The sequence below is a fragment of the Bos grunniens genome, chromosome X (genome assembly GCF_055505025.1).
Source record: "Bos grunniens cultivar Pamir isolate PY7600 chromosome X, Bosgru_T2T1.0, whole genome shotgun sequence".
NCBI classification, from domain to species: Eukaryota; Metazoa; Chordata; class Mammalia; order Artiodactyla; family Bovidae; genus Bos; species Bos grunniens.
Genome location: NC_141194.1, coordinates 21945384 through 21968840, shown reverse-complemented (window position 1 = coordinate 21968840; position 23457 = coordinate 21945384). Strand labels below are relative to the sequence as shown.

General features: G+C 44.4%; 2 protein-coding genes and 1 long non-coding RNA gene across 8 annotated transcripts in view; 2 read left to right on the top strand and 1 right to left on the bottom strand.

Moving 5' to 3' along the window:
• The window catches only part of LOC147339927 (uncharacterized), a 550381-nt gene that overhangs the window by 490102 nt on the left and 36822 nt on the right, over positions 1-23457 (bottom strand). For 3 of the 5 annotated variants that reach the window (XR_015158508.1, XR_015158507.1, XR_015158509.1), the window contains exon 2: positions 1462-1776. This is a non-coding gene — a long non-coding RNA (uncharacterized LOC147339927). Of the gene's footprint in view, positions 1-1461; positions 1777-23457 lie in introns of those variants that run through there. The other 2 variants (XR_015158505.1, XR_015158506.1) reach the window with 1 other exon arrangement.
• On the top strand, positions 6242-8446 carry LOC147339929 (serine/threonine-protein phosphatase 2A 65 kDa regulatory subunit A beta isoform-like). The gene has a single exon (XM_086386848.1). It carries the CDS (start codon positions 6242-6244, stop codon positions 8009-8011), a length of 1770 nt encoding a protein of 589 aa, XP_086242974.1. The 3' UTR covers positions 8012-8446.
• LOC147339928 (serine/threonine-protein phosphatase 2A 65 kDa regulatory subunit A beta isoform-like) overlaps positions 10852-23457 on the top strand; it is a 33057-nt gene continuing 20451 nt past the window's right edge. Inside the window, exons 1-2 of one of the 2 annotated variants that reach the window (XM_086386846.1) lie at positions 10852-13257; positions 13849-13914. In XM_086386846.1, coding sequence (XP_086242972.1) covers positions 11445-13257; positions 13849-13880 — 1845 coding nt within the window. In that variant the 5' untranslated portion in view covers positions 10852-11444 and the 3' untranslated portion in view covers positions 13881-13914. Of the gene's footprint in view, positions 13258-13848; positions 13927-23457 lie in introns of both variants that reach the window. The other variant, XM_086386847.1, reaches the window with a different exon arrangement.

The window sequence follows — 23457 nt, the reverse complement described above, 5'->3', positions numbered from 1 at the left end:
CCTGGGAAGCTCTTCACCCCCACAGGCTGGCAGCCACTGATGGACAGGTGGTGAGGGGGAGAATTTCTTTGACTCAGTGGCAAGTGAAATTTGTAGGGCCTCTGCCACTAGCAAAGAATGCCAGCTTTACTTTAATAGCTATAGATGTAGCTACAGGTTCGCTGTTTGCCTGGCCATGTAAGGCTGCTGACTAACGCTGTACACTTAAGGTGCCTGACTGCCTGACAGCCATGTATGGCCATCCTCTGATTATAGCGAGTGACCAGGGTACCCATTTCACTGGAAAAGAAGTCCAGCACTGGGCACAGAGGCTGGGAATTCAATGGGTATTTCATGTCCCTTATCACCCACAGGCAGGGATCTGATTGAGCCATATAATGGTTTGTTAAAACAAGGCTTGAAGCTGTCTATTGATTCCCCGCTTCTTGAAGGGGTAGACCCGACACATATGGGGGGTTTTACAGATTCTCAATGAAAAACCACACAGGGGTGGAATCACCCCGGTGGAGGCTCTTCTGCATCGTGCTACTGCACCAATACAACTGCAGGTGGTAATAACAGATATTCGCCTAAATCCTGGCTATGGAACCCAAGGTAATATCCTGTTGCCAGCCCCAACAGAGACTGCACAAGGACAGATGGTGGACTGGACTTGGCCATGGAAGATAAAGACACCCCACATGTGGTGGGTAGCTTTCCTAGCCCCATGTGGGCAAGGGCTGCAACATGACTTTCAGGTTGTACCCTGGGTGACAAGCACCTGGTCCCCTCATGTGCAGGTCACCTGGCCAGGACCACAGGGAACTGCCTCAGTGTTGAAAGGTGTATTTGTACTCTCCCTGAGGTCTATCATGAGTTCCCCTGTTATGCTCCGTGTGGAGCCACAGGATGTGAGAAATCCATGACGTGCAACGCCTAACTGGAGACCCAGTGCAAGAATGGTGGGCAGCCTGTCCAGTCCCTGGCATTGGAGTTTTCTCTGTGTTGGGTGTGTAGCCTGCACTCTAGTGGTTTGTTATTGTAGCTTTCACTGTTGTTGTGGAATATGGGTACAAGCAGCAGCGGTGTTCACCAGAAAGAAGCCACAGAGGGCCGAGCCTATGTAAACAGTGGGACAGGAGACCCTGAGGGGTGGATTGTGGAGAAGTTAACTGACAACACGGAGTCAGTCAGGCTCTCCTGTCCCACTCTCTCACCGCCTCATACCTTACATTCTATCAACAACGATATTGCTGACCTTGGTAGCACTGGGCCTGCGCACCCACTTGGCCATGGGCCACTTTTGTCTGTCCTAGCATATCAGTAGTCTTTGAAGACTCCCTGTGGCGGCGGCTGCTGCCCAGAGAGAATAAACATGACTGCAGTCCCCACAGCTCTATCAAGTCTTCTTCCATCTTCCCCGGTCACTCCTTATCTACTCTGGGTTCAGTGAACAGTGTGAGCGGCAAGACAACTACTTACCATGAACACGGGATTCCGAAAGTACTTTATATCCATGATTTTCTCCAACTCTCAAGACAATTTCTGTGAGGAGAGCATTATTATCCGCCATTGTTGGAATGAGAAAGCCAAGTCTGTAAGAAGCGCCAGGTTCCAGTGATTATAACCAGCCACCTGGGTTCTATCTTCTAAACCACGCAGCTGCTGCTTCTAAACTTCAGGAATCCTGAGAAGCACCAGCTGAGAGTGACAGAGGTGAGTTTCAGCCCCTAGTTCACCACTTCATATTTGGGGGACCTTTAGGAAGATGAGTCATCTGACTCTTCATTCTCTTATCTGTAAAATGGGAAAAATAATGAATTTAAAACTTAGAGTGGAATGAAAAAGATTTATATATATAAATATATTAAAAATATATATTGGAATCACTTTGCTGTACCTAGGAAACTAACACAATATTGTAAACTAACTATATTTCAATGAAAAAAAATTTTTTAACTTAGGGAGGATGCAAAGGTTAAATGACTGCTGGGAGGGATTGGGGGCAGGAGGAGAAGGGGACGACAGAGGATGAGATGGCTGGATGGTATCACTGACTCGATGGATGTGAGTTTGAGTGAACTCCTGGAGTTGGTGATGGATAGGGAAGCCTGGCGGTCGCAAAGAGTCAGACACGACTGAGCGACTGAACCTAACTGAACATGCTGATTAATATTATTAATTTCCAGAAATGTACAGTACAAATACAAAAATAATTTTGTAAAATGGAGCAGGACCATCCTATGAAGGAATAAATGTAGGAATACAAGGAGTCAGTATAGTTGTGTTAATCGAGACTATAAGCCTTCCAGAAGCCAAAACAACATACCATACCACTCTCTTTCTCCCAGAACGGATCTTACATCAGTTTCTTAGTGAAAACAGGGTTTTCAGAGTGGAGGAATTCAACTGGGGCCTTATGTAGAGGAAACTATGGCAAATAGCAGAGTCCATAAAATGAGTCACAGAAAAGCCTGAAGCAAATATCAAAGGTTGTTCCTTGTAGCAATCCTAACTGAAAGATAAAGGCCCAACACAAACTGTAATTCTGAGGCAGCAGTTGAACACAGAATTAAGCTAATGCCACTAAGGTGTTTTGAATCTATGGGCACTGCAGTCAGTATCAATGTGCTCAGTCTTGTCTGACTCTGTGACCCCATGGACTGTAGCCAGCCAGCCTCCTCTGTCCACGGGATTTTCCACGAAAGAATACTGGAGTGGCTTGTCATTTCCTTCTCCAGGGGATCTTCCAAAAGAGAGATCAACCAGTCTCTAGCGTCTCCTGAATTTGCAGGCAGATCCTTTACCACTGTGCTACCTGGGTGATTTGTTGTTTTTCAGTCACTCAGTTGTGACTTTTTGTGACTCCATGGACTGCAGCACACCAGGCTTCCCTGTCCTTTACCATCTCCTGGAGCTTACTCAAACTCATGTCCATCAAGCAGGTGATGCCATCCAACCATCTCATCCTCTGTTGTCCCCTTCTCCACTTGCCTTCAATCTTTCCCAGCATCAAGGTCTTTTCCAATGAGTTAACTCTTCGAATCAGGTGGCCACAGTATTGGAGCTTCAGCTTCAGCATCAGTCCTTCCAATGAATATTCAGGACTGATTTCCTTTAGGATTGACTGGTTTGATCTCCTTGCAGTCCAAGACACTATTAAGAGTGTTCTCCAATACCACAGCTCAAAAGCATCAATCCTTCGGCACTCAGCCTTCTTTATGGTCCAAGTCTCATACATGACTTGGAATTCATACATGACTACTGGAAAAACTATAGCTTTGACTAGATAGACCTTTGTTGGAAAAGTAATGTCTCTGCTTTTTAATATGCTGTTTAGGTTTGTCATAGCTTTTCTTCCAAGTAGCAAACATCTTTTAATTTTAGGGCTGCAGTCAACATCTGCAGTAATTTTGGAACTCAAGAATACAAAGTCAGTCACTGTTTCCATTGTTTCCCCATCTATTTTCCATGAAGTGATGGGACTGGATGCCATGATCTTTTTTTTTGAATGTTGGGTTTTAAGCCAGATTTTTCACTCTCCTCTTTCGCCTTCATCAAGATGCTCTTTAGTTCCTCTTTGCTTTCTGCCATAAGGGTGGTGTCATCTGCATACCTGAGGTTACTGATATTTCTCCCGGCAATCTTGATTCCAGCTTGTGCTTCATCCAGCCCAGAATTTCACATGATGTACTCTGCATATAAGTTAATTAAGCAGGGTGACATATACAGCCTTGCTGTACTCCCTTCACGATTTGCAACCAGTCTGCTGTTCCATGTCCGGTTCTAACTGTTGCTTCTAGATATGCATATAGGTTTTGCAGGAGGCAGGTAAGGTGGTCTGGGATTCCCATGTCTTTAAAAATTTTCCACAGTTTGTTGTGATCCACACAGTAAAAGGCTTTAGGGTATTCAATGAAACAGATGCTTTTCTGGAATTCTTTTGCTTTTCTATAACCCAACAGATATTGGAAATTTGATATCTGCTTCCTCTGCCTTTTCTAAATCCAGCTTGGACATCTGGAAGCTCTTGTTCATGTCCTGTTGAAGCCTAAATTGGAGAATTTTGAACATTATTTAGTTAGTGTGTGAAATGAGAGCAACTGTGCACCTGCTGCATTGGTAGGTGGATTCTTTGCCACTGACCCCTGCTGCTGCTGCTGCTAAATCACTTCAGTTGTGTCTGACTTTGTGCGACAGAGATGGCAGCCCACCAGGCTCCCCCGTCCCTGGGATTCTCTAGGCAAGAACACTGGAGTGGGTTGCCATTTCCTTCTCCAATGCATGAAAGTAAAAAGTAAAAGTGAAGTCGCTCAGTTGTGTCCAACTCTTAGCGACCTCATGGACTGCAGCCCACCGTGCTCCTCCCTCCATGTGATTTTCCAGGCAAGAGTACTGGAGTGGGGTGCCATTGCCTTCTCCAACCCCTAAGGAATTACAAATCACCTCGAGGGTTTGTTAAAACTCTGATTTCAGAGCTCCACCCGCAATGTTTCTGACTCAGTTGTCTCCAGTAGGGCTGTAGGATTTGCATTTCAACAAGTCCTAGGGGAGGAAGATCCCCTGGAGAAGGAAATGGCAACCCACTCCAGTATTCTTGCCTATGAAATCCCATGGACAGAGATGCCTGGCGGGCTACAGTCCATGGGGTCACAAAAGTCTGGGAAATGACGAGGTGACTAAACAACAACAACAAGGTGATTTGGATGTTTGCTCACGTGTGACACAAGAGTGTGTAAGACCTGAAATATCTCTGAGAAGAGGTGGGAGCGTGTGTGCTTCAGTCACGTCTGACTCTGTGCGACCCTATGGACTGTAGCCCACCACTGGTAGCAGCAGTAAATTAAAATTTCAGCGCCTGTAATTCTGGCCATCTCCCAAGACAAAGAAATTGCCCTAAAGAAGAGTCTGGTTCTAAGAAATAGGGCCGCCCATTTTGCCTACTAATATGTTAGCCACAAAATACACGTCTCTGAGTTTACTGGTCAAAGGAGCCTGCCAAATGCACTTATGATATTAATCACTTTCCGATTAGAAGGTTTGCCAATGATAATGATTTTTTCTATTACAGTTAAAATTCAGTCTTTCCTCCCTACACCGTAAGTGTGGAGTCACTTTCTTCCAAAGACCACAGTATAGAAAGAGCAACTTTACAATGAGGAAACAAAAATGGCATTTTACCTCTGTGGTCTTCTTCCCAAGGATACACAACCTCAGCCTATCCCTAAGATAAACGTCAAACACATCCCAAGTAAGGGACATTCTACAAAACACCTGAATAGTATTCAAAACGGTCAAAAGTCATGAAAAACAAGAAAAGTGTGAGAACCTATCATAGTCTAGAGGAGACCTGACAACAAAATGTCATGTGATAAACCTGGGTGGGATCTAGGAACAGAAAAAGGGTATCAGATAAAGAAGAGCAAACAAATCTGAACAAAGAATGCACTTCAGTTAACACTAATATATGAATCCTGATCCGCCCATTGTGAACAGAGTACCACACCAAGATAAGATGTTACAAAATGGAAAACTGGTGTGGAATATTTGAGAACCCTTTGTACTACCATAATAATTTTTCTGAAATCTGAAACTCTTCTAAAATTAAAAGTTCATTTTAAATTTCAGTCTTTCTTCTTGATAAGAAGCAGGTATCCAGACCATTTGCACATCAAGTTTTCTAATTAATACTGAAATTAGAATCTTCCTCTCCTTTGCATGTGTGCATTAGTCACTAAGCCCTGTCCAACTCTTTGCCACCCCATGGACTATAGCCCGCTAGGTTCCTCTGTCCATGATATTCTCCAGGCGAGAACCTGGAGTGGGTAGCCATTCCCTTCTCCAGGGGATCATCCCAACCTAGAGATCAAACCAGGGTCTCCTGCATTGCACTTGGACTCTTTACCATCAGAGGCTCCAAGGAAGCCCCGCCCCACTCCCCCAAGTTCCACGCGTTCCCCACCCCCAACCAAACACTGCGTGCTCCCCCCTCCTGTCCTGCACACATCGCAAACCAACCACACGCTACTGCAAAGTTAATCTGGTCCCTTCAGCCAATGGCAAATGGGTGGTAGGTGGGACTTTATTTGTTCAAATGAAATAAAGAAACAGAGGCTCAATTAGGGGTAGCATGGCCAATGACTGTGGGGTCGCCCCAGTAAAGTGGCTCAGGCATCTTCATGCCTTTCTTTACTCCTTCCATTCCACGCATTCCCTATCCCTGTTTTAGCAAAGCGCTGGCTGCAGTCTGAGAGGAACTGAGATGGCGGAGCCTGACAGCGATGACTCGCTCAACCCCATGTCGATCCTCATAGACGAGCTCCAGAATGAGGACATTCAGCTTCGCATCAACAGCATCAATAAGCTGTCCACCATCGCATTGGCCCTTGGAGTCGAAAAGACCCGCAGTGAGCTTCTGCCCCTCATTATAGACATTATGTACGACGAGGACGAGGTCCTCTTGGCCCTAGCAGAGCAGCTGGGCACCTTCACGCCTCTGGTCGGAGGTCCCGAGTATGTTCACTACCTGCTTCCACCCCTAGAGTTGCTGGCCGTGGTGGAGGAGGCCATAGTGCGGGAGAAGGCAGTGGAGTCCCTGAGGGCCATCTCGCATGAGCACTCACCCTCCCATCTCGAGGACCACTTTGTGCCACTCGTGAAGCGGCTGGTGGGCGGCGACTTGGTCAACTCCCGCATCTCAGCCTGCAGCCTTTTCTCCGTCTGCTACCCTGGCGTGTCCATTGCCATCAAGGCAGAACTTCTACAGTGCTTCCGGGACCTGTGCTCAGATGACAACCTCTTGGTGCGGTGTGCAGCAGCCTCCAACCTGGGGGATTTTGCCAAGGTGCTTGAGATTGACGACATCAAGAGTGAGATCATCCCCATATTCTCCAACCTGGCCTCTGACGAGCAGGATTCGGTGCGGCTGCTAATGGTGGAAATGTGCGTGAACATCGCCCAGCTCCTGCCCCAGGAGGCCCTAGAGGCCCTGGTGATGATCACTCTGTGCCACGCTGGCGAGGACACATCCTGGCGTGTCCGTTACATGGTGGCTGACAAGTTCACAGAGCTCCAGACAGCAGTGGGGCCTGAGATCACCAAAACGGGCCTGGTCCCTGCCTTCCAGAACCTGATGAAAGACTATGAGCCTGAGGTAAGGGCCGCTGCCTCCCACAAACTCAAAGAATTCTGTGAAAATCTCTCAGCTGACTATCGGGAGAATGTGATCCTGACCGAGATCTTGCCTTTCAGCCAGGAGCTGGTCTCAGATACCAACCAGCATGTCAGGTCCGCCCTGGCCTCCGTCATCATGGGCCTCTGCCCCATCCTGGGCAAAGATAACACCATCGAGCACCTCATGCCCCTCTTCCTGGCTCTGCTGAGGGATGAGTGCCCGGATGTGCGGCTGAACATCATCTCTAACCTCAATTGCATGAAAGAGGTGATTGGCATCCAGGAGCTGTCTAAGTTCCTGCTCCCCACCATCATGGAGCTTGCGGAGGATGCCAAGTGGCGGGTGCGTCTGGTCATCGTTGAGTATATGCCTCTGCTGGCTGGACAGTTTGGGCTGGAGTTCTTTGATGCGCAGCTCCACTCCTTGTGCATGTCCTGGCTTGTGGATCATGTCTATGCCATCCGCGAGGCGGCCACCAACAACCTGAAGAAGCTGGTGGAGCAGTTTGGGAAGGAGTGGGCCCTTGCCACTGTCATCCCGAGGGTCCTCACCCTGTCTGAGGAACCCAACTACCTGCACCGCATGACTACACTCTTCTGCATCAATGTGCTGTCTGAGGTCTGTGGGCAGGATATCACCACCAAGCACATGCTGCCCACAGTGCTGTATATGGCTGGGGACCCCGTCGCCAATGTCCGCTTCAACGTGGCCAAGTCCCTACAGAAGATCGGGTCCATCCTAGAAAACAGCACACTGCAGACTGAGGTCAAGCCCATCCTGGAGAAGCTGACCCAGGACCGGGACGTGGATGTCAAGTACTTTGCCCAGGAGGCTCTGACTGTCCTGTTTCTCGCCTGATGCTGGAAGAGGAGCCAACGCCAGCCTCTGGTATCCACTCTCCCCCTCCCTCCCCCCAAGTCCCTTCCTTGGGGAGACAGTGCCCTTGGCGGTCACTCCCTGTGCATGTTCTGACCCCAGGCCCCTCCCCCAGCATGGTTCCTGTCCCCAGCCTGGGAATCCAACTTCTCACCGTCCACTCCCACGGGACTGGGGGTGCCCAAGGTAGGACAGGGCAGAGACCCTAGGAGGAAGGGTTGTTCATGCTGTGCTGTGGGAAGATGCTGGCATCCCAGTTTGCAGGCTCCTGTTGATATAATGGGGACCCCTCCCCCATCGATATCTCCACCTCCCTTCCTTCCGCCTAAATGGTTGTTTGTGTCAGTTGTGCCATTTTTATTTTATTCCTTTTACCCCCTTTCCAGAGAAATAAAGGTCTAGAAATTTAAAAAAAAATAATGAAAATAGATTCATGGGAAAATACATATTTCCGCCAAAAAAAAAAAGGTAGCTCTTTCTACAAATCACAAGGATTCTTACTGTTTTAACACCTTCTAAACTTCCTAATTTGCATCATTATTGTTCTAAAAATATTATGTGAAAAGATTGTCACGTTTTCATATTTTTCTCCCTTGCTTCTCTTTAGCTGGACATGAATATTCACCTTTTTTCTATTTGAATGAGTTATTGCCTGTTTTCCCACATCTGCTTAAGTGAATAATATTGTAAGCCTCAATTAACTGTATCTTGAATCTGCAGATTCAATTTCCTTATCTTGGATCCTTTTATTTAATGAACCTAAATAATTCTATTAAACATGAGGCATTCAGCTTCCCTCTAATTATCTGGAGAACTCTGGGAGAGAACTGGGACCACTTTGTTCCAGCTAACCTTGGACTGAGGTGGAAAGTCATCCTCCAGCTCTTTTTGCTACTTTGTGGAAGCAGCTATAAAAGGGAACCAAACACCCAAGAATTTCACAAACATTTGGCAAGGTAAAATGTGAGTGGGGAATTCTATATAGTCTATTAAATAAGAATCAAAAATAGAAGCCTCTTCTGCAGTGCTTGGCTCCAAATAAATTACTTTTTTTTTCCCTGCACCACGGAGCTTGAGGGAACTTAGTTCCTGGACAAGGGATCGAACTGGCACCCTGGGCAATGAAAGCTCAAAGTCTTATCCACTGGACTGCTGGGAAATTCCCCCAAATTAATATTTAAAAAAAAAAAAGATCCATGTAAGAAGTGTGTTGTAAAATTATGTTATGAAGCTGATTTAAGGCAGGGAAATACCACTCTAGGTATAAATTGCAGATTTTTAGCATGGCATAACTGGTAAAAAGTAGGAAAAAAAGGACTAGCTTAGGTGGTTTAGGCCACAACAGACAGAACAAGACCCATCAAATTAAACCAGTTGCTTCCTCTTACCCACAAAATGACATTACTAAGTAAGATTCAGAAGTTCAGGTCTTTATGGAGAGTGGCATAACTTTAGAGTTCTGGTAAGGTCTCTGAATAGCTAAGCAAATGAGCACATTTTAAAAGTTATACTCCAGTTTGAAAGACTATCAGACTGATTTAGGAGACCTGGTTCTACCACTGGTAATGGTAGCTCAGCTGGTAAAGAATCCACCTGGAATGCAGGAGACCCCAGTTTGATTCCTGGGTCTGGAAGATTCCCCTGGAGAAGGGATAGGCTATCCACTGCAGTATTCTTGGGCTTCTCTGGTGGCTCAGATAGTAATGAATCTCCCTGAAATTAGAGAGACCTGGGATCAATCCTTGGGTTGGGAAGAACCCCTGGAGAAAGAAACAGCTACCCACTCCAGTATTCTTGCCTATGAAACCCCATGGACAGAGATGCCTGGCGGGCTACAGTCCATGGGGTCACAAAAGTCTGGGAAATGACGAGGTGACTAAACAACAACAACAAGGTGATTTGGATGTTTGCTCACGTGTGACACAAGAGTGTGTAAGACCTGAAATATCTCTGAGAAGAGGTGGGAGCGTGTGTGCTTCAGTCACGTCTGACTCTGTGCGACCCTATGGACTGTAGCCCACCACTGGTAGCAGCAGTAAATTAAAATTTCAGCGCCTGTAATTCTGGCCATCTCCCAAGACAAAGAAATTGCCCTAAAGAAGAGTCTGGTTCTAAGAAATAGGGCCGCCCATTTTGCCTACTAATATGTTAGCCACAAAATACACGTCTCTGAGTTTACTGGTCAAAGGAGCCTGCCAAATGCACTTATGATATTAATCACTTTCCGATTAGAAGGTTTGCCAATGATAATGATTTTTTCTATTACAGTTAAAATTCAGTCTTTCCTCCCTACACCGTAAGTGTGGAGTCACTTTCTTCCAAAGACCACAGTATAGAAAGGGGTAGAAAGAGCAACTTTACAATGAGGAAACAAAAATGGCATTTTACCTCTGTGGTCTTCTTCCCAAGGATACACAACCTCAGCCTATCCCTAAGATAAACGTCAAACACATCCCAAGTAAGGGACATTCTACAAAACACCTGAATAGTATTCAAAATGGTCAAAAGTCATGAAAAACAAGAAAAGTGTGAGAACCTATCATAGTCTAGAGGAGACCTGACAACAAAATGTCATGTGATAAACCTGGGTGGGATCTAGGAACAGAAAAAGGGTATCAGATAAAGAAGAGCAAACGAATCTGAACAAAGAATGCACTTCAGTTAACACTAATATATGAATCCTGGTTCGCCCATTGTGAACAAAGTACCACACCAAGATAAGATGTTACAAAATGGAAAACTGGTGTGGAATATTTGAGAACCCTTTGTACTACCATAATAATTTTTCTGAAATCTGAAACTCTTCTAAAATTAAAAGTTCATTTTAAATTTGTCTTTCTTCTTTATAAGAACTAGATATCCAGACCATTTGCACGTCAAGTTTTCTAATTAATAATGAAAATAGAATCCTCCTCTCCTTCGCATGTGTGCATTAGTCACTAAGTCGTGTATGACTCTGCCACCGCATGGACTGTACCTGACACCCAGAGGCCAGGCTACTCTGTCCATGGAATTCTCTAGGCAAGAATACTGGAGTAAGTAGCCATTCCCTTCTCCAGGGGATGATCCCGACCTAGAGATAAAACCACGGTCTCCTCTGAAGCAGGTGCGCTCTTTACCATAGAGGCTCCAGGGAAACCCCGCCCCACTCCCCCAACAACCTCTGCGCGTCCCCCACCCCCAACCCTCCGCTGCGTCCTCCCCCGTCCCATCATGCACTCCTCCGAACCCCACCACAGGCTCCTGCGAAGTTAATGTGGTCCCTTCAGCCAATGGCAAATGGGTGGTAGGTGGGACTTCGTTTGTTTGGACAAATGAAATGAAACGCAGGCTCAGGACAGCGTAGCATGGCCAATCACTGTGGGGGAGTCCCTATTAAGGGGCTCAGGCTGGCTGCAGTCTGAGAGGAACAAAGATGGCGGCGGCTGACGGCGATAACTCGCTCGACCCCATGTCGATCCTCATAGACGAGCTCCAGAATGAGGACATTCAGCTTCGCATCAACAGCATCAATAAGCTGTCCACCATCGCATTGGCCCTTGGAGTCGAAAAGACCCGCAGTGAGCTTCTGCCCCTCATTATAGACATTATGTACGACGAGGACGAGGTCCTCTTGGCCCTAGCGGAGCAGCTGGGCACCTTCACCCCTCTGGTCGGAGGTCCCGAGTATGTTCACTACCTGCTTCCACCCCTAGAGTTGCTGGCTGTGGAGGAGGAGGCCATAGTGCGGGAGAAGGCGGTGCAGTCCCTGAGGGCCATCTCGCATGAGCACTCACCCTCCCATCTCGAGGACCACTTTGTGCCACTCGTGAAGCGGCTGGTGGGCGGCGACTTGGTCAACTCCCGCATCTCAGCCTGCAGCCTTTTCTCCGTCTGCTACCCTGGCGTGTCCATTGCCATCAAGGCAGAACTTCTACAGTGCTTCCGGGATCTGTGCTCAGACAACAGCCTCGTGGTGCGGTGTGCAGCAGCCTCCAACCTGGGGGATTTCACCAAGGTGCTTGAGATTGACGACATCAAGAGTGAGATCATCCCCATATTCTCCAACCTGGCCTCTGACGAGCAGGATTCAGTGCGGCTGCTAATGGTGGAAGTGTGCGTGAACATCGCCCAGCTCCTGCCCCAGGACATCCTAGAGGCCCTGGTGATGATTATTCTGTGCCAGGCTGCTGAGGACACATCCTGGCGCGTCCGTTACATGGTGGCCGAGAAGTTCACAGAGCTCCAGACAGCAGTGGGGCCTGAGATCACCAAAACGGGCCTGGTCCCTGCCTTCCAGAACCTGATGCAAGACTATGAGCCTGAGGTGAGGGCCGCTGCCTCCTACAAGCTCAAAGAATTCTGTGAAAATCTCTCAGCTGACTATCGGGAGAATGTGATCCTGACCAAGATCTTGCCTTTCAGCCAGGAGCTGGTCTCAGATACCAACCAGCATGTCAGGTCCGCCCTGGCCTCCGTCATCCTAGGCCTCTGCCCCATCCTGGGCAAAGATAACACCATCGAGCACATCATGCCCCTCTTCCTGGCTCTGCTGAGGGATGAGTGCTCTGATGTGCGGCTGAACGTCATCTCTAACCTCAATTGCATGAAAGAGGTGATCGGCATCCAGGATCTGTCCCAGTTCCTGCTCCCCACCATCATGGAGCTTGCAGAGGATGCCAACTGGCGGGTGCGTCTGGTCATCATTGAGTACATGCCTCTGCTGGCTGGACAGTTTGGGCTGGAGTTCTTTGATGCACAGCTCCACTCCTTGTGCATGTCCTGGCTTGTGGATCATGTCTATGCCATCCGCGAGGCGGCCACCAACAACCTGAAGAAGCTGGTGGAGCAGTTTGGGAAGGAGTGGGCCCTTGCCGCTGTCATCCCGAGGGTCCTCACCCTGTCTGAGGCACCCAACTACCTGCACCGCATGACTACACTCTTCTGCATCAATGTGCTGTCTGAGGTCTGTGGGCAGGATATCACCACCAAGCACATGCTGCCCACAGTGCTGTATATGGCTGGGGACCCCGTCGCCAATGTCCGCTTCAATGTGGCCAAGTCCCTACAGAAGATCGGGTCCATCCTGGAAAACAGCACACTGCAGACTGAGGTCAAGCCCATCCTGGAGAAGCTGACCCAGGACGGGGACGTGGATGTCAAGTACTTTGCCCAGGAGGCTCTGACTGTCCTGTCTCTTGGTCCTGTCTCTCGCCTGATGCTAGAAGAGGAGCCAATGCCAGCCTCTGGTATCTACTCTTCCCCTCCCTCCCCCACAAGTCCCTCCCTTGGGGAGACAGTGCCCTTGGCTGTCACTCCCTGTGCATGTTCTGACCCCAGGCCCCTCCCCCAGCACGGTTCCTGTCCCCAGCCTGGGAATCCAACTTCTCACCGTCCACTCCCACGGGGTTGGGGGTGCCCAAGGTGGGACAGGGCAGAGACCCTAGGAGGAAGGGTTGTTCATGCTGTGCTGGGGGGAAAGGCTGGCATCCCAGTTTGCAGGCTCCTGTTGATACAGTGGGGACCCCTCCCCCATCGATTTCTCAACCTCCCTTCCTTCCGCCTAAATGGTTGTTTGTGTCAGTTGTGCCATTTTTATTTTATTCCTTTTACCCCCTTTTCCAGAGAAATAACGGTCTAGAAATTTTTAAAACATGAAATAGATTCATGGGAAAATACATGTTTCCGCCAAAAACAAAAGGTAGCTCTTTCCAAAAACCACAAGGATTCTTACTGTTTTAATACCTTCCAAACTTCCCAATTTGCATCATTATTGTTCTAAAAACATTATGTGAAATGATTGTCACGTTTCATATTTTTTCTCTCTTGCTTCCATTTAGCTGGACATGAATATTCACCTCTTTCTATTTGAACGAGTTATTGCCTGTTTTCCCACATCTGCTTAAGTGAGTAATACTGTAAGTCTCAATTAACTGTATCTTGAATATGCAGATTTGCCAAAGTAAAATGTGAGTGGGGAATCCTATATAGTCTATTAAATAAGAATCAAAAATAGAAGCCTTTTCTGCAGTGCTTGGCTCCAAATTGATTACTTAATTTTTTTTTTCCCTGCACCATGGAGCTTGAGGGAACTTAGTTCCTGGACCAAGGATCGAACTGGTGCCCTGGGCAATGAAAGCTCAAAGTCTTATCCACTGGACTGCTGGGGAATTCCCCCAAATTAATATTTTTAAAAAAAAAAGGTCCATGTAAGAAGTGTGTTGTAAAATTATGTTACAAAGCTGATTTAAGGCAGGGAAATACCACTCTAGGTATAAATTGCAGATTTTTAGCATGGCATAACTGGTAAAAAGTAGGGAAAAAAAGGACCAGCTTAGGTGGTTTAGGCCACAACAGACAAAACAAGACCCATCAAATTAAACCAGTTGCTTCCTCTTACCCACAAAAAGACATTACTAAGTAAGATTCAGAAGTTCAGGTCTTTATGGAGAGTGGCATAACTTTAGAGTTCTGGTAAGGTCTCTGAGTAGCTAAGCAAATGAGCACATTTTAAAAGTTATATTCCAGTTGGAAAGACTATCAGACTGATTTAGGAGACCTGGTTCTACCACTGGTAATGGTAGCTCAGCTGGTAAAGAATCCACCTGGAATGCAGGAGACCCCAGTTTGATTCCTTGGTCTAGAAGATTCCCCTGGAGAAGGGATAGGCTATCCACTGCAGTATTCTTGGGCTTCTCTGGTGGCTCAGACGGTAAAGAATCCGCTTACAATGTGGGAGACTGGGTTCGATCCCTGGGTTGGGAAGTTCCCTGGAGAAGGAAATGGCAACCCACTCCAGTTTTCTTGCCTGGAGGATCCCCATGGACAGCAGAGCTGGCGGGCCACAGTCGATGGGTTCACAAAGAGTCGGACACAGCTGAGCGACTAAGCACAGCACTTAGTTTGTTTTCTCCTTCATAAAAAAGTAATCATCATACATTTGAACAGGAGCTCATAGTTCGCAATAGACTTTTTGTATACTGTATCACTGTATCATTTCATCCTGACAAAAACAATACAATTTATAAGGCAGGGATTTTCTTACTTTCACAGATGAGGAAATAGAGTTTAAAGAATTTATGCCATGAGTTGGGTCACACAATGAGAAAGTGGAAAGCAGGAAGTCAACCTCAGGTTTTCTGACTTCCGTTCTCTGGTCTTCACACATCACCACAAAGCTATCTAAAGATGCCTTTTTGCTCTAAATTTCCATTACCCTTTGACTAAAATATGGCTTTGAAATTTCAATTCATAATCTCTCTCCAGCTAACTAAATATGAACATTCCTACATCTCCACTTCCCAAAAGTCAATATGTTTTTCCATTTTAAAATGAGAAAAAAGATTGGAGATTTTTAAAAGCATAAGAATCAATCATAATTTTAGCATCTTTTATAGATTTAAAGGGCTTTGCCTGCTTTAAAAAAAAAATCAAGGCAATTCTTCAGAGGAGCGTAGGGATCCTTAATAAAGCTGCAGTCTAAACATGGACCAATATGTTATCACAAAACAACATGAGTTATAGAGTCCATGAGCTTGTTTTGTTCCTCAGTCTAAATTGTGGTAGGTGATAAATAACACATTCCTACAAAGGTTAAAGTAATGAAGAGCAAATAAGTAGTTTTTTTTTTTTTTTTCATAAATCATGTTTAAAAGCTCCAGTAGACAATATTCCCCCACTTTTGGCACTTTAACTGTGAAATGAGAATATAAGTGTTGAAAATTAGATTATGAGAAGTGAAAGTAAGATTTTGGTAAAATTCTGGCACTGCCACTTCTCTGTATAAGTATCAATTACACAAGTAATGATTTCAAATTATGTTGAGGGGTAATCTAAAAAAGAATTCTAAATATTACCTCAGAAATGAGAGAGGCAGACGGGTCTTTAAAATACTAGATTTATCTCTATCTCCAAGAGATATCCACACTTCTACGCTGATCACAGCATCATTTGCAATAGTCCAGATATGGAAACAACTCAAATGTCCATCAACACTTGATGAATGGATAATGAAAATGTGGTACATGTATGGAATATTATTTATTCCGTAAAAAGAAGGAAATTCTGTCATTTGCAACAACACATGAAAGTGGAAGACATTATGGTTAGTGAAATAAGCCAGACAGAGAAAAATACTGCATTATCTCACTCATATGTGGAATCTAAAAAGTGAACTCATAAAAGTAGAAAGTAGGATGGTGGTGGCCCGGGGCTGGTGGTGCGAAGGGTAGGAGGGAATTGGGGCTATTGGTCAAAGGGTACATATTTTCAGTTAAGCAGGATGATTATGTTCTGGAGATCTAATGTACTATATAGTGACTATAGTTTAAAATATAGTATTTCATACTTGAAATTTGCTAAGAGAATAGATCTTAAGTTTTCTTAATGAACACAAATGGTAACTATATGAGTTGATGGATATGTTAATTACCTTGATGGTGGTGATCATTTCACAATGTATACATACATCAAAACATCATGTTGTAACTTTAAATATATATAATTTTTAGTTGTCAAATATGCTTCTTTAAAGCTGATGCTGCTGCTGCTGCTGCTAAGTCGCTTCAGTCGTGTCTGACTCTGTGCAACCCCATAGATGGCAGCCCACCAGGCTCCCCCGTCCCTGGGATTCTTTAGGCAAGAACACTGGAGTAGGTTCATTAAAGCTAGGGAAAATATTATAGTTCTCCTAAAATAGCTACAAACTTGGAAAACCAAAATTCTTTCACTAGTCATACAGAACACACATACGTACAACTGCCTCTGTTTTTGAATCCTATTAAAAGTACAGGAGAAAGAGAACATACAAATAAATCTATATTAGTGCTAGAAAGTTGAGGAAGGTATCAGAGGACCAGAGCAGTAAGGAAAGACATAAAGCAAGTCAAACTAACAAAAACTCTAAACACTATTAAAGAAATTGTAAACTTATCAGGACAAAAGCAAGGAACATGCAAGAAAATGTGGATTTTCTCAGAAACCTGAAATAATCCCCAAACTAGACCCATGGAGGCTTGGAAAAGGAAGAGGCAGTAAGTAAACAGGTGATTAAAGGAATAGAAAGGAGCTGGACTGATCCCCTAACCACAGAACCATGACTGTGGCATTTGCTACAGACTCTAAAGTATTCTCACCTGGAAAATACTATGGACAGAGGAACCTGGTGTGCTGCAGTCCAGAGGGTAGCAAGGAGTCAGACATGACTGAGTGAGCACACACTAAAGAATTTAGATCAACTCTGCATATAACACTAGAGTTTTGACAAGTACCCTCAGAATGTCCCTTGTGGTAAGAGAAGGAGGACGCTGCCATGAGTCATGTAAGGCCATTAGGAGGGAACAGTAGACTCTGCATCCAAGAAACAAGCTCCCCATACACCCTAAATGAAAGGGGACGCAGCCATATAGCCCCTGCCTCCCTCAGTGAGTGCTGGATTGAGAATCCCTATCGTTAAAACATTTACCCATTGTCAAGGAAATGGAGATTCTCTCCTGGGATGCAGAAACTAAGCTTGAACTAACCAATAAGGATCAATCAAGGGCAGTTATGTATAAATATGGACGGAACACCAAGAACCCTCATACATTAGAGGAAAATCAACAAAATGAAAGAAAACTACCAAACTCAACAACCAGAAAAATTAACTTCACGAGAAACAGTGTCAGCATAGGAAATAGAAATGTAAGTTTTCAGTGTGGTTTAACTCCATTTAGAAATAACAGGCTTCTCTAAAAAAGGAACTTCCCTGGGTGAAATCTGAAAACAGTCCTGGTACAGGGAGGGCAAGGAGAGACAAAAAAAAAAAAAACAAAAAAACAGGCACTCCAGATTGGTAGGGGGCAGGGTTAAGCAGCAAGGGAATTACCCAGGAGGCTTGTCTGGGCACCATGAAATGACTAGATCTCCATTCCCACTCGCTGGAATCTTGACTCTATATAGAGACCTTAATAGGTTTGGTCATGTATGCAGTCCAGCCTCAACACACCTGACTCTCTCAAGGCTGTGTCCTTGAAATGGCTTGGGCGAAAAGACCAGAGGATGGAGCATATATTGAAAGGACAGAGGAGGAGCTTCAGACAGCCTGGGTCAAGCAGCAGTCATGCCCTCTCCAGGTCCGCTTCTAATAAGAAGCAACCGAGACCTTGAAAATGTTAAATATTATGGCCACTTTCAAAAAGCTCAGTGGATGGGCTGAGGTCATAATAAAAAAGCAGGACAATAAAATCAGGAGTTCTCCTGGAGTACTATGCAGAAAAATAAAGCTGAAGAGTGTGAGAAAAACTAAAACGCTAAGAAGGGTAGGTAGATTCAGTGGTTCCATTGCACTATTAACAGGGGTTCCAGAGAGAGAGAACAGAATGGAGTTGAGAGAATCATCCAAGAAATAAGGGAAATTTTTCACTGAGCTGAGGAAACATGACTCTTTAGTTGGTAAAATCCACTAAGTGTCCTGTGGTAATGGAGGACGTCAGCATAGGCAAGTACTGGTAGAACTTCTGAACAACAGTAACGGCTTTCTGAGAGGTAAACCAAGTTAGTTACCAAGAAAGGAGAATTGGACTCACATGTACTTCCTGTCCATACCAGGGGAGGCTAAAAGAAAAGGAGGGGGGAAAAAAAAAAACGTGTCTAAGTGCTATGAATATGTTGCTCATGGAAATGTAAATTGATCCAAACTTTATATCAAGCAACTTGGCAATAACTATGGAAATTAAGAAAGCACATACACTTTGACTGTGCAGCTGCATTTCTAGGAATCTACCCTACAGGTAAATTTGCACAGGTACAAAATGATAACCGCAGATGCATACTGACTGCTACCTACAGTCAACCCCAACCCACCTTGGCAACTTGTCTCCTCCACCTAATCACCATGCCTATTCCTCTCCCTCTTTAACTCTCTCAATTTCCTCAGAGGTCCAACAGGCTGACCGTAATACTATTTCTTCCCCCTCCTAACCACCCCAGGATCTTACTTTTCTAAACAATTTTACATTTCTGTACATCTACAAGCAAGGTTTGGGCTTCCTAGGTGGCGCTAGTAGTAAAGAGCCCACCTGCCAATGCAGGAGATATAAGAGATACAGGTTCGATCCCTGGGTTGGGAAGATCCCCTGGAGAAGGTAATGGCAACCACTCCAGTATTCTTGCCTGGAGAATCCCATGGACAGAGGAGCCTGGTGGGCCACAGTCTATAGGGTCACACATAGTTGGACACAACTGAAGCGAATGAGCATGCATGCACAAGCAAGGTAATGATATATATTGGGAAAGTATTTTTATGCCCAAATACTTCTCATTTCAATATAACCAGTGTATGGGGTGTGGAGAGTTTGGGGGAGAATGGGTACATGCATATGTATGGCTGAGTCCCTTCACTGTTTAACTAAAACTATCACAACATTGTTAATCAGCTATGCTACTGCTGCTGCCAAGTCTCTTCAGTCGTGTACGACTCTGTGCGACCCCATAGATGGCAGCCCACCAGGCTCCCCCATCCCTGGGATTCTCCAGGCAAGAACACTGGAGTGGGTTGCCATTTCCTTCTCCAATGCAGGAAAGTGAAAAGTGAAAGTGAAGTCGCTCAGTCGTGTCCGACTCTTAGCGATCCCATGGACTGCAGCCTACCAGGCTCCTCCGTCCATGGGATTTTCCAGGCAAGAGTACCGGACTGGGTTGCCATTGCCTTCTCTGGTTAATCAGTATACCACAATACAAATAAAAAGGTGTAAAAAAAAATAAAAGATAATCGGTGCTATTGGAGAATGCCAAATGGGAAGATTCCAGAAGCCAAGTTTTTCTTATTTTGAAGAAGGTGTCTTTTTTCTCTCTAAATTTCTGACTTTCTTAACTAATGTCACACATAAGATGTGTCACAGTTCTCCCTAGAAGTGTAAGATGTGTTACAATTCTCCCTAGAAGTGTAAGATATAGCTAGAAGTAGTCCATTCAAAGGGAGAAAAGAGCACAACATGAGAAAAGAGACAAAGAAGAGACTTTGAAAATTAAGTCTACAAACTACAGGTTGCCTGGAAAGAGTAGGAGGGTCTCCTCTATGAGCTCAGCATGGGTCTGTTTAAAGCTAATTCAAAACCCTTCCAAATGAGCTTATTAGATTCTAATTTGGTGGCTCAGAACCTAATAAGAATTCAGATCAAACTGTTCTTCTTTCTCAAAGAGAAAGCATTGTCAAAGAGCCAAAATTGGAGTGGGTGTTGGGGGAACTGAGTTATACAGCTTTCACATTATGATTCACCTCTCTACCAGCAAACCCTCCTCCATCTCAGTAGCATCTGTCAGACATTTTTATTCAAATTCCTTTCCACTAAGGGCAATCAGAAGCTGAAGAGATGCTCCTACAGAAGTGACCTCCACAAAAATAAAAGTCAATAATGTGGCCAGCTGACACAGAGGATGTCAGGAAGTGCAAACTGACGATGACAAAGAAAAAGGCAAAACTGTGTGAAGCGGGAAAAAAGAAAACAATCACAGGCCAGGATGAAAAATTAGGGCAATTATCTGGATAAGTCCACCTCAAAACGTGCTACCTGATGATTGACATAAATGTGTTTTCTTCTCTGGTCTCCATTTTCACAATAGATGGAACAGTGGAACTGCAGTAACAGCTTTCTATTTAAATTTAAAGGGAATATACCTTCTTTGCTCCTGCTTTACACTTTATATGTGGTGTGAAGGAATGCTTTATAAATATAATGCTAACTAACAGCTTGGCTTAGAAAATAATATTCGTCTGGATTATCCAGATATCAGTTCCAATTCTTCAGTTAGACTTCTAGAATTGGGTTAACTGGAGTGACTGATTCAGAAGCAACTTAGAGATCACTGTAAGTGAGCTAGGACCGGTACTGATTTACCATTTCATCTGAATTTCGAGTTTACACCCATACACAGGTAATCACAAGCACACAAACTCACACCCTCACCACGGAAACACACAAACACACAGTCCCCTGTTTAACAGAATTTTGGGAAAGGTTATTCATATTTAGCAATGTTTAAAATTCTTTCCAAGGTAACTACGATATTGGCAAATTATAATCCTACTTAACAAAAATGAGGAAGGAGAAGGAAACCACTATTTGTTGAGCACCTAATTTGCACCATGTTTTACACTGCGCATTACTTTCTTCATTTCATTAAATCTTTATATAACCCTTGTCAGGAAGGCATTGTGAGATGAGAATCCTGAGGAGGCTTAGAAAGGTCTAGTACACCTTGCCCAAAGTCAAACAGCTAAGAAAAGGCAGGCCCAAGAGACCAAACTAAGATTCATCTTGTTCTGAAATCAGACCCACTGACACTCCACAAATTTAGACTTTATTTACCATGAGGCTGGTACATAGGAGTGAGTCACTTAGTGAGTAAGGTAACCTACTGAGGAAGGAAACCTGACAGGGCAATCCCAGAAAGGGAGCTCTTCCTTTGTCAAATATTGTATTCTCTCTCTTCATTCTCCATAACGGGCCTATTTAGACATTTCCACCACCAAGTATAAGATTTGAGTGCAGAAAGAGACCTAAGAAAGCACCTTGGCCAATGCCTCCCTGTGTCCTTCCCTACATCAGTCAGCTATTTGCTGATGCAGCTATAACCCCAATATTTATCCCTCCATTTCCAGCTACAGGTCACAGCAGACAGAAATTCAGACCATGGCAAGGGACATGAAGTCAACAAGACATAATTAAGATGAGCACCCATCAAAATAGTTCAGATCTACCGGCCACGATCTGGTTTTATTTTCACTAGTGTTTTATCCAGAGAAGAAAACTAACAGTGCTCTAAGTACACCCACAAGCTTAATTACAAACACCAAAAATAAATTTTAATCAAAATTGCAGATATATAATAAAATACTCAGAGGAAGTTTATAATGCCATTTTGCCACTATCCCTTATATGCAATAATGAAAAAAGGCAAATTTCACTTTCTCCCACTAATTTTTAAATTAACAGGTAATACCTCTGTCCTGAGTTCTGATTTCAATTCTCTGTACCTGATCCAAACATGATATTTAAACTAGAAAAGGAAACAGCCCTGCTCTAACTCTTGTGGTTAACTAACTAGCTTCACAAACAAGTGGGGAATTGTCCTTTTGGTCAAATACTGTATAAACTCTTTTAGCTATAATTCATAAAACAATGCACCAAGATTGGCATTATGGTACATTAAATGCAGACTCAGTTCGTAGTCCTCTTTTCATTGTCAAGTGAGAAATTTTGAAGATAAATGAACCCTGGGAATTTCAAGATCTAGAATGTGATACCAGCTGGTGCAAGGAGGAAATAAATTATATCAGGCTACCTGACGTCTCCTGCTGCTGCCTGGAGCTGGGCAGTCTGCAAGGTTGTAAGAGGGAAAAAAAAGTCTGCAGTTTGTCCATGTCTCTCACAGTGTAAGTGGCGGGGGTAGGGGTGGAGGAATGGTCTCTTTAATTCTGTCTAAAGAAAGAAAAAATAGATAAGCTGAAGGATACTTTATAGCAAAGCTAATACACTGGATTTTAGAGACTGAGGTGGAATTTTGACGATTGATTCTAGCTATTATAGTTTAATAGATAGGAAGGCTGACATCCTATGATGGCTAGTTTCTAAAAACAGAGATGCATTTTTAAAACCAGACTTGTACTTTTAACCCTCTGGATCTCGGTTGACAAAAGTCACAGTTCAACAAGATGTAAAATCAGTATTTCAGAAGTTTGAATGAACTACTTACTGTTCTATGAATCATTGTAATTCATTTTACATATTTTCAATAGTGTCTCCAAAGTTCATTTGTGGGAGAAACATGTAATAACTACCTACTCTGTAGTGAATTCTGTGCTAAATGCTGGACATAGTTTTAAATAAGATAAACTCTCTCCTTCAGGGGCCTTCAATTTCTATAACATAATGGCGAAAACTAAACCACAAATATCCATCTGCCCTTTTACAAAATCATCTGGTGACAACAGAAAAATATGTAATGATTATATTAGTCCCTGAACTTCAAGAATGGTGTGAGATAGAGCTACTGTTTGATCGAGGATGGAAATGAGTAAGATATGTCAGGGAGAGGTTATAATTAAAAGGTGTAAAGCTGGGAATAATATGCATAATTTTCAATTTAATCATAATATGCATAATTTCAATTTATACATCCCCCTTAAAGATCTGGTCCATTTTCATGCCCTCAACCATAACCTCTCTCTTGGCAACTCTGAGGTAACCTCATTCTCTGTCCTATGCTGAAAAGTTCTACTAAGATATCTATTACTTTTTGTTTGTTTTAATGTATTTATTTTAACTGGAGGATAATTACTTTACAATGTTGTGATGGTTTTTGCCATACATCAACATGAATCGGCCATGGGTATTCATGTGTCCCAATATCCTGAACCCCCCTCCCATCTCCCTCCCCACCCCACCCCTCTGGGTTGTCCCAGAGCACTG

Bases quoted from the DNA above. Each gene is read 5' to 3' on its own strand.
- LOC147339929 (XM_086386848.1), top strand. From the start codon at position 6,242: ATGGCGGAGCCTGACAGCGATGACTCGCTCAACCCCATGTCGATCCTC.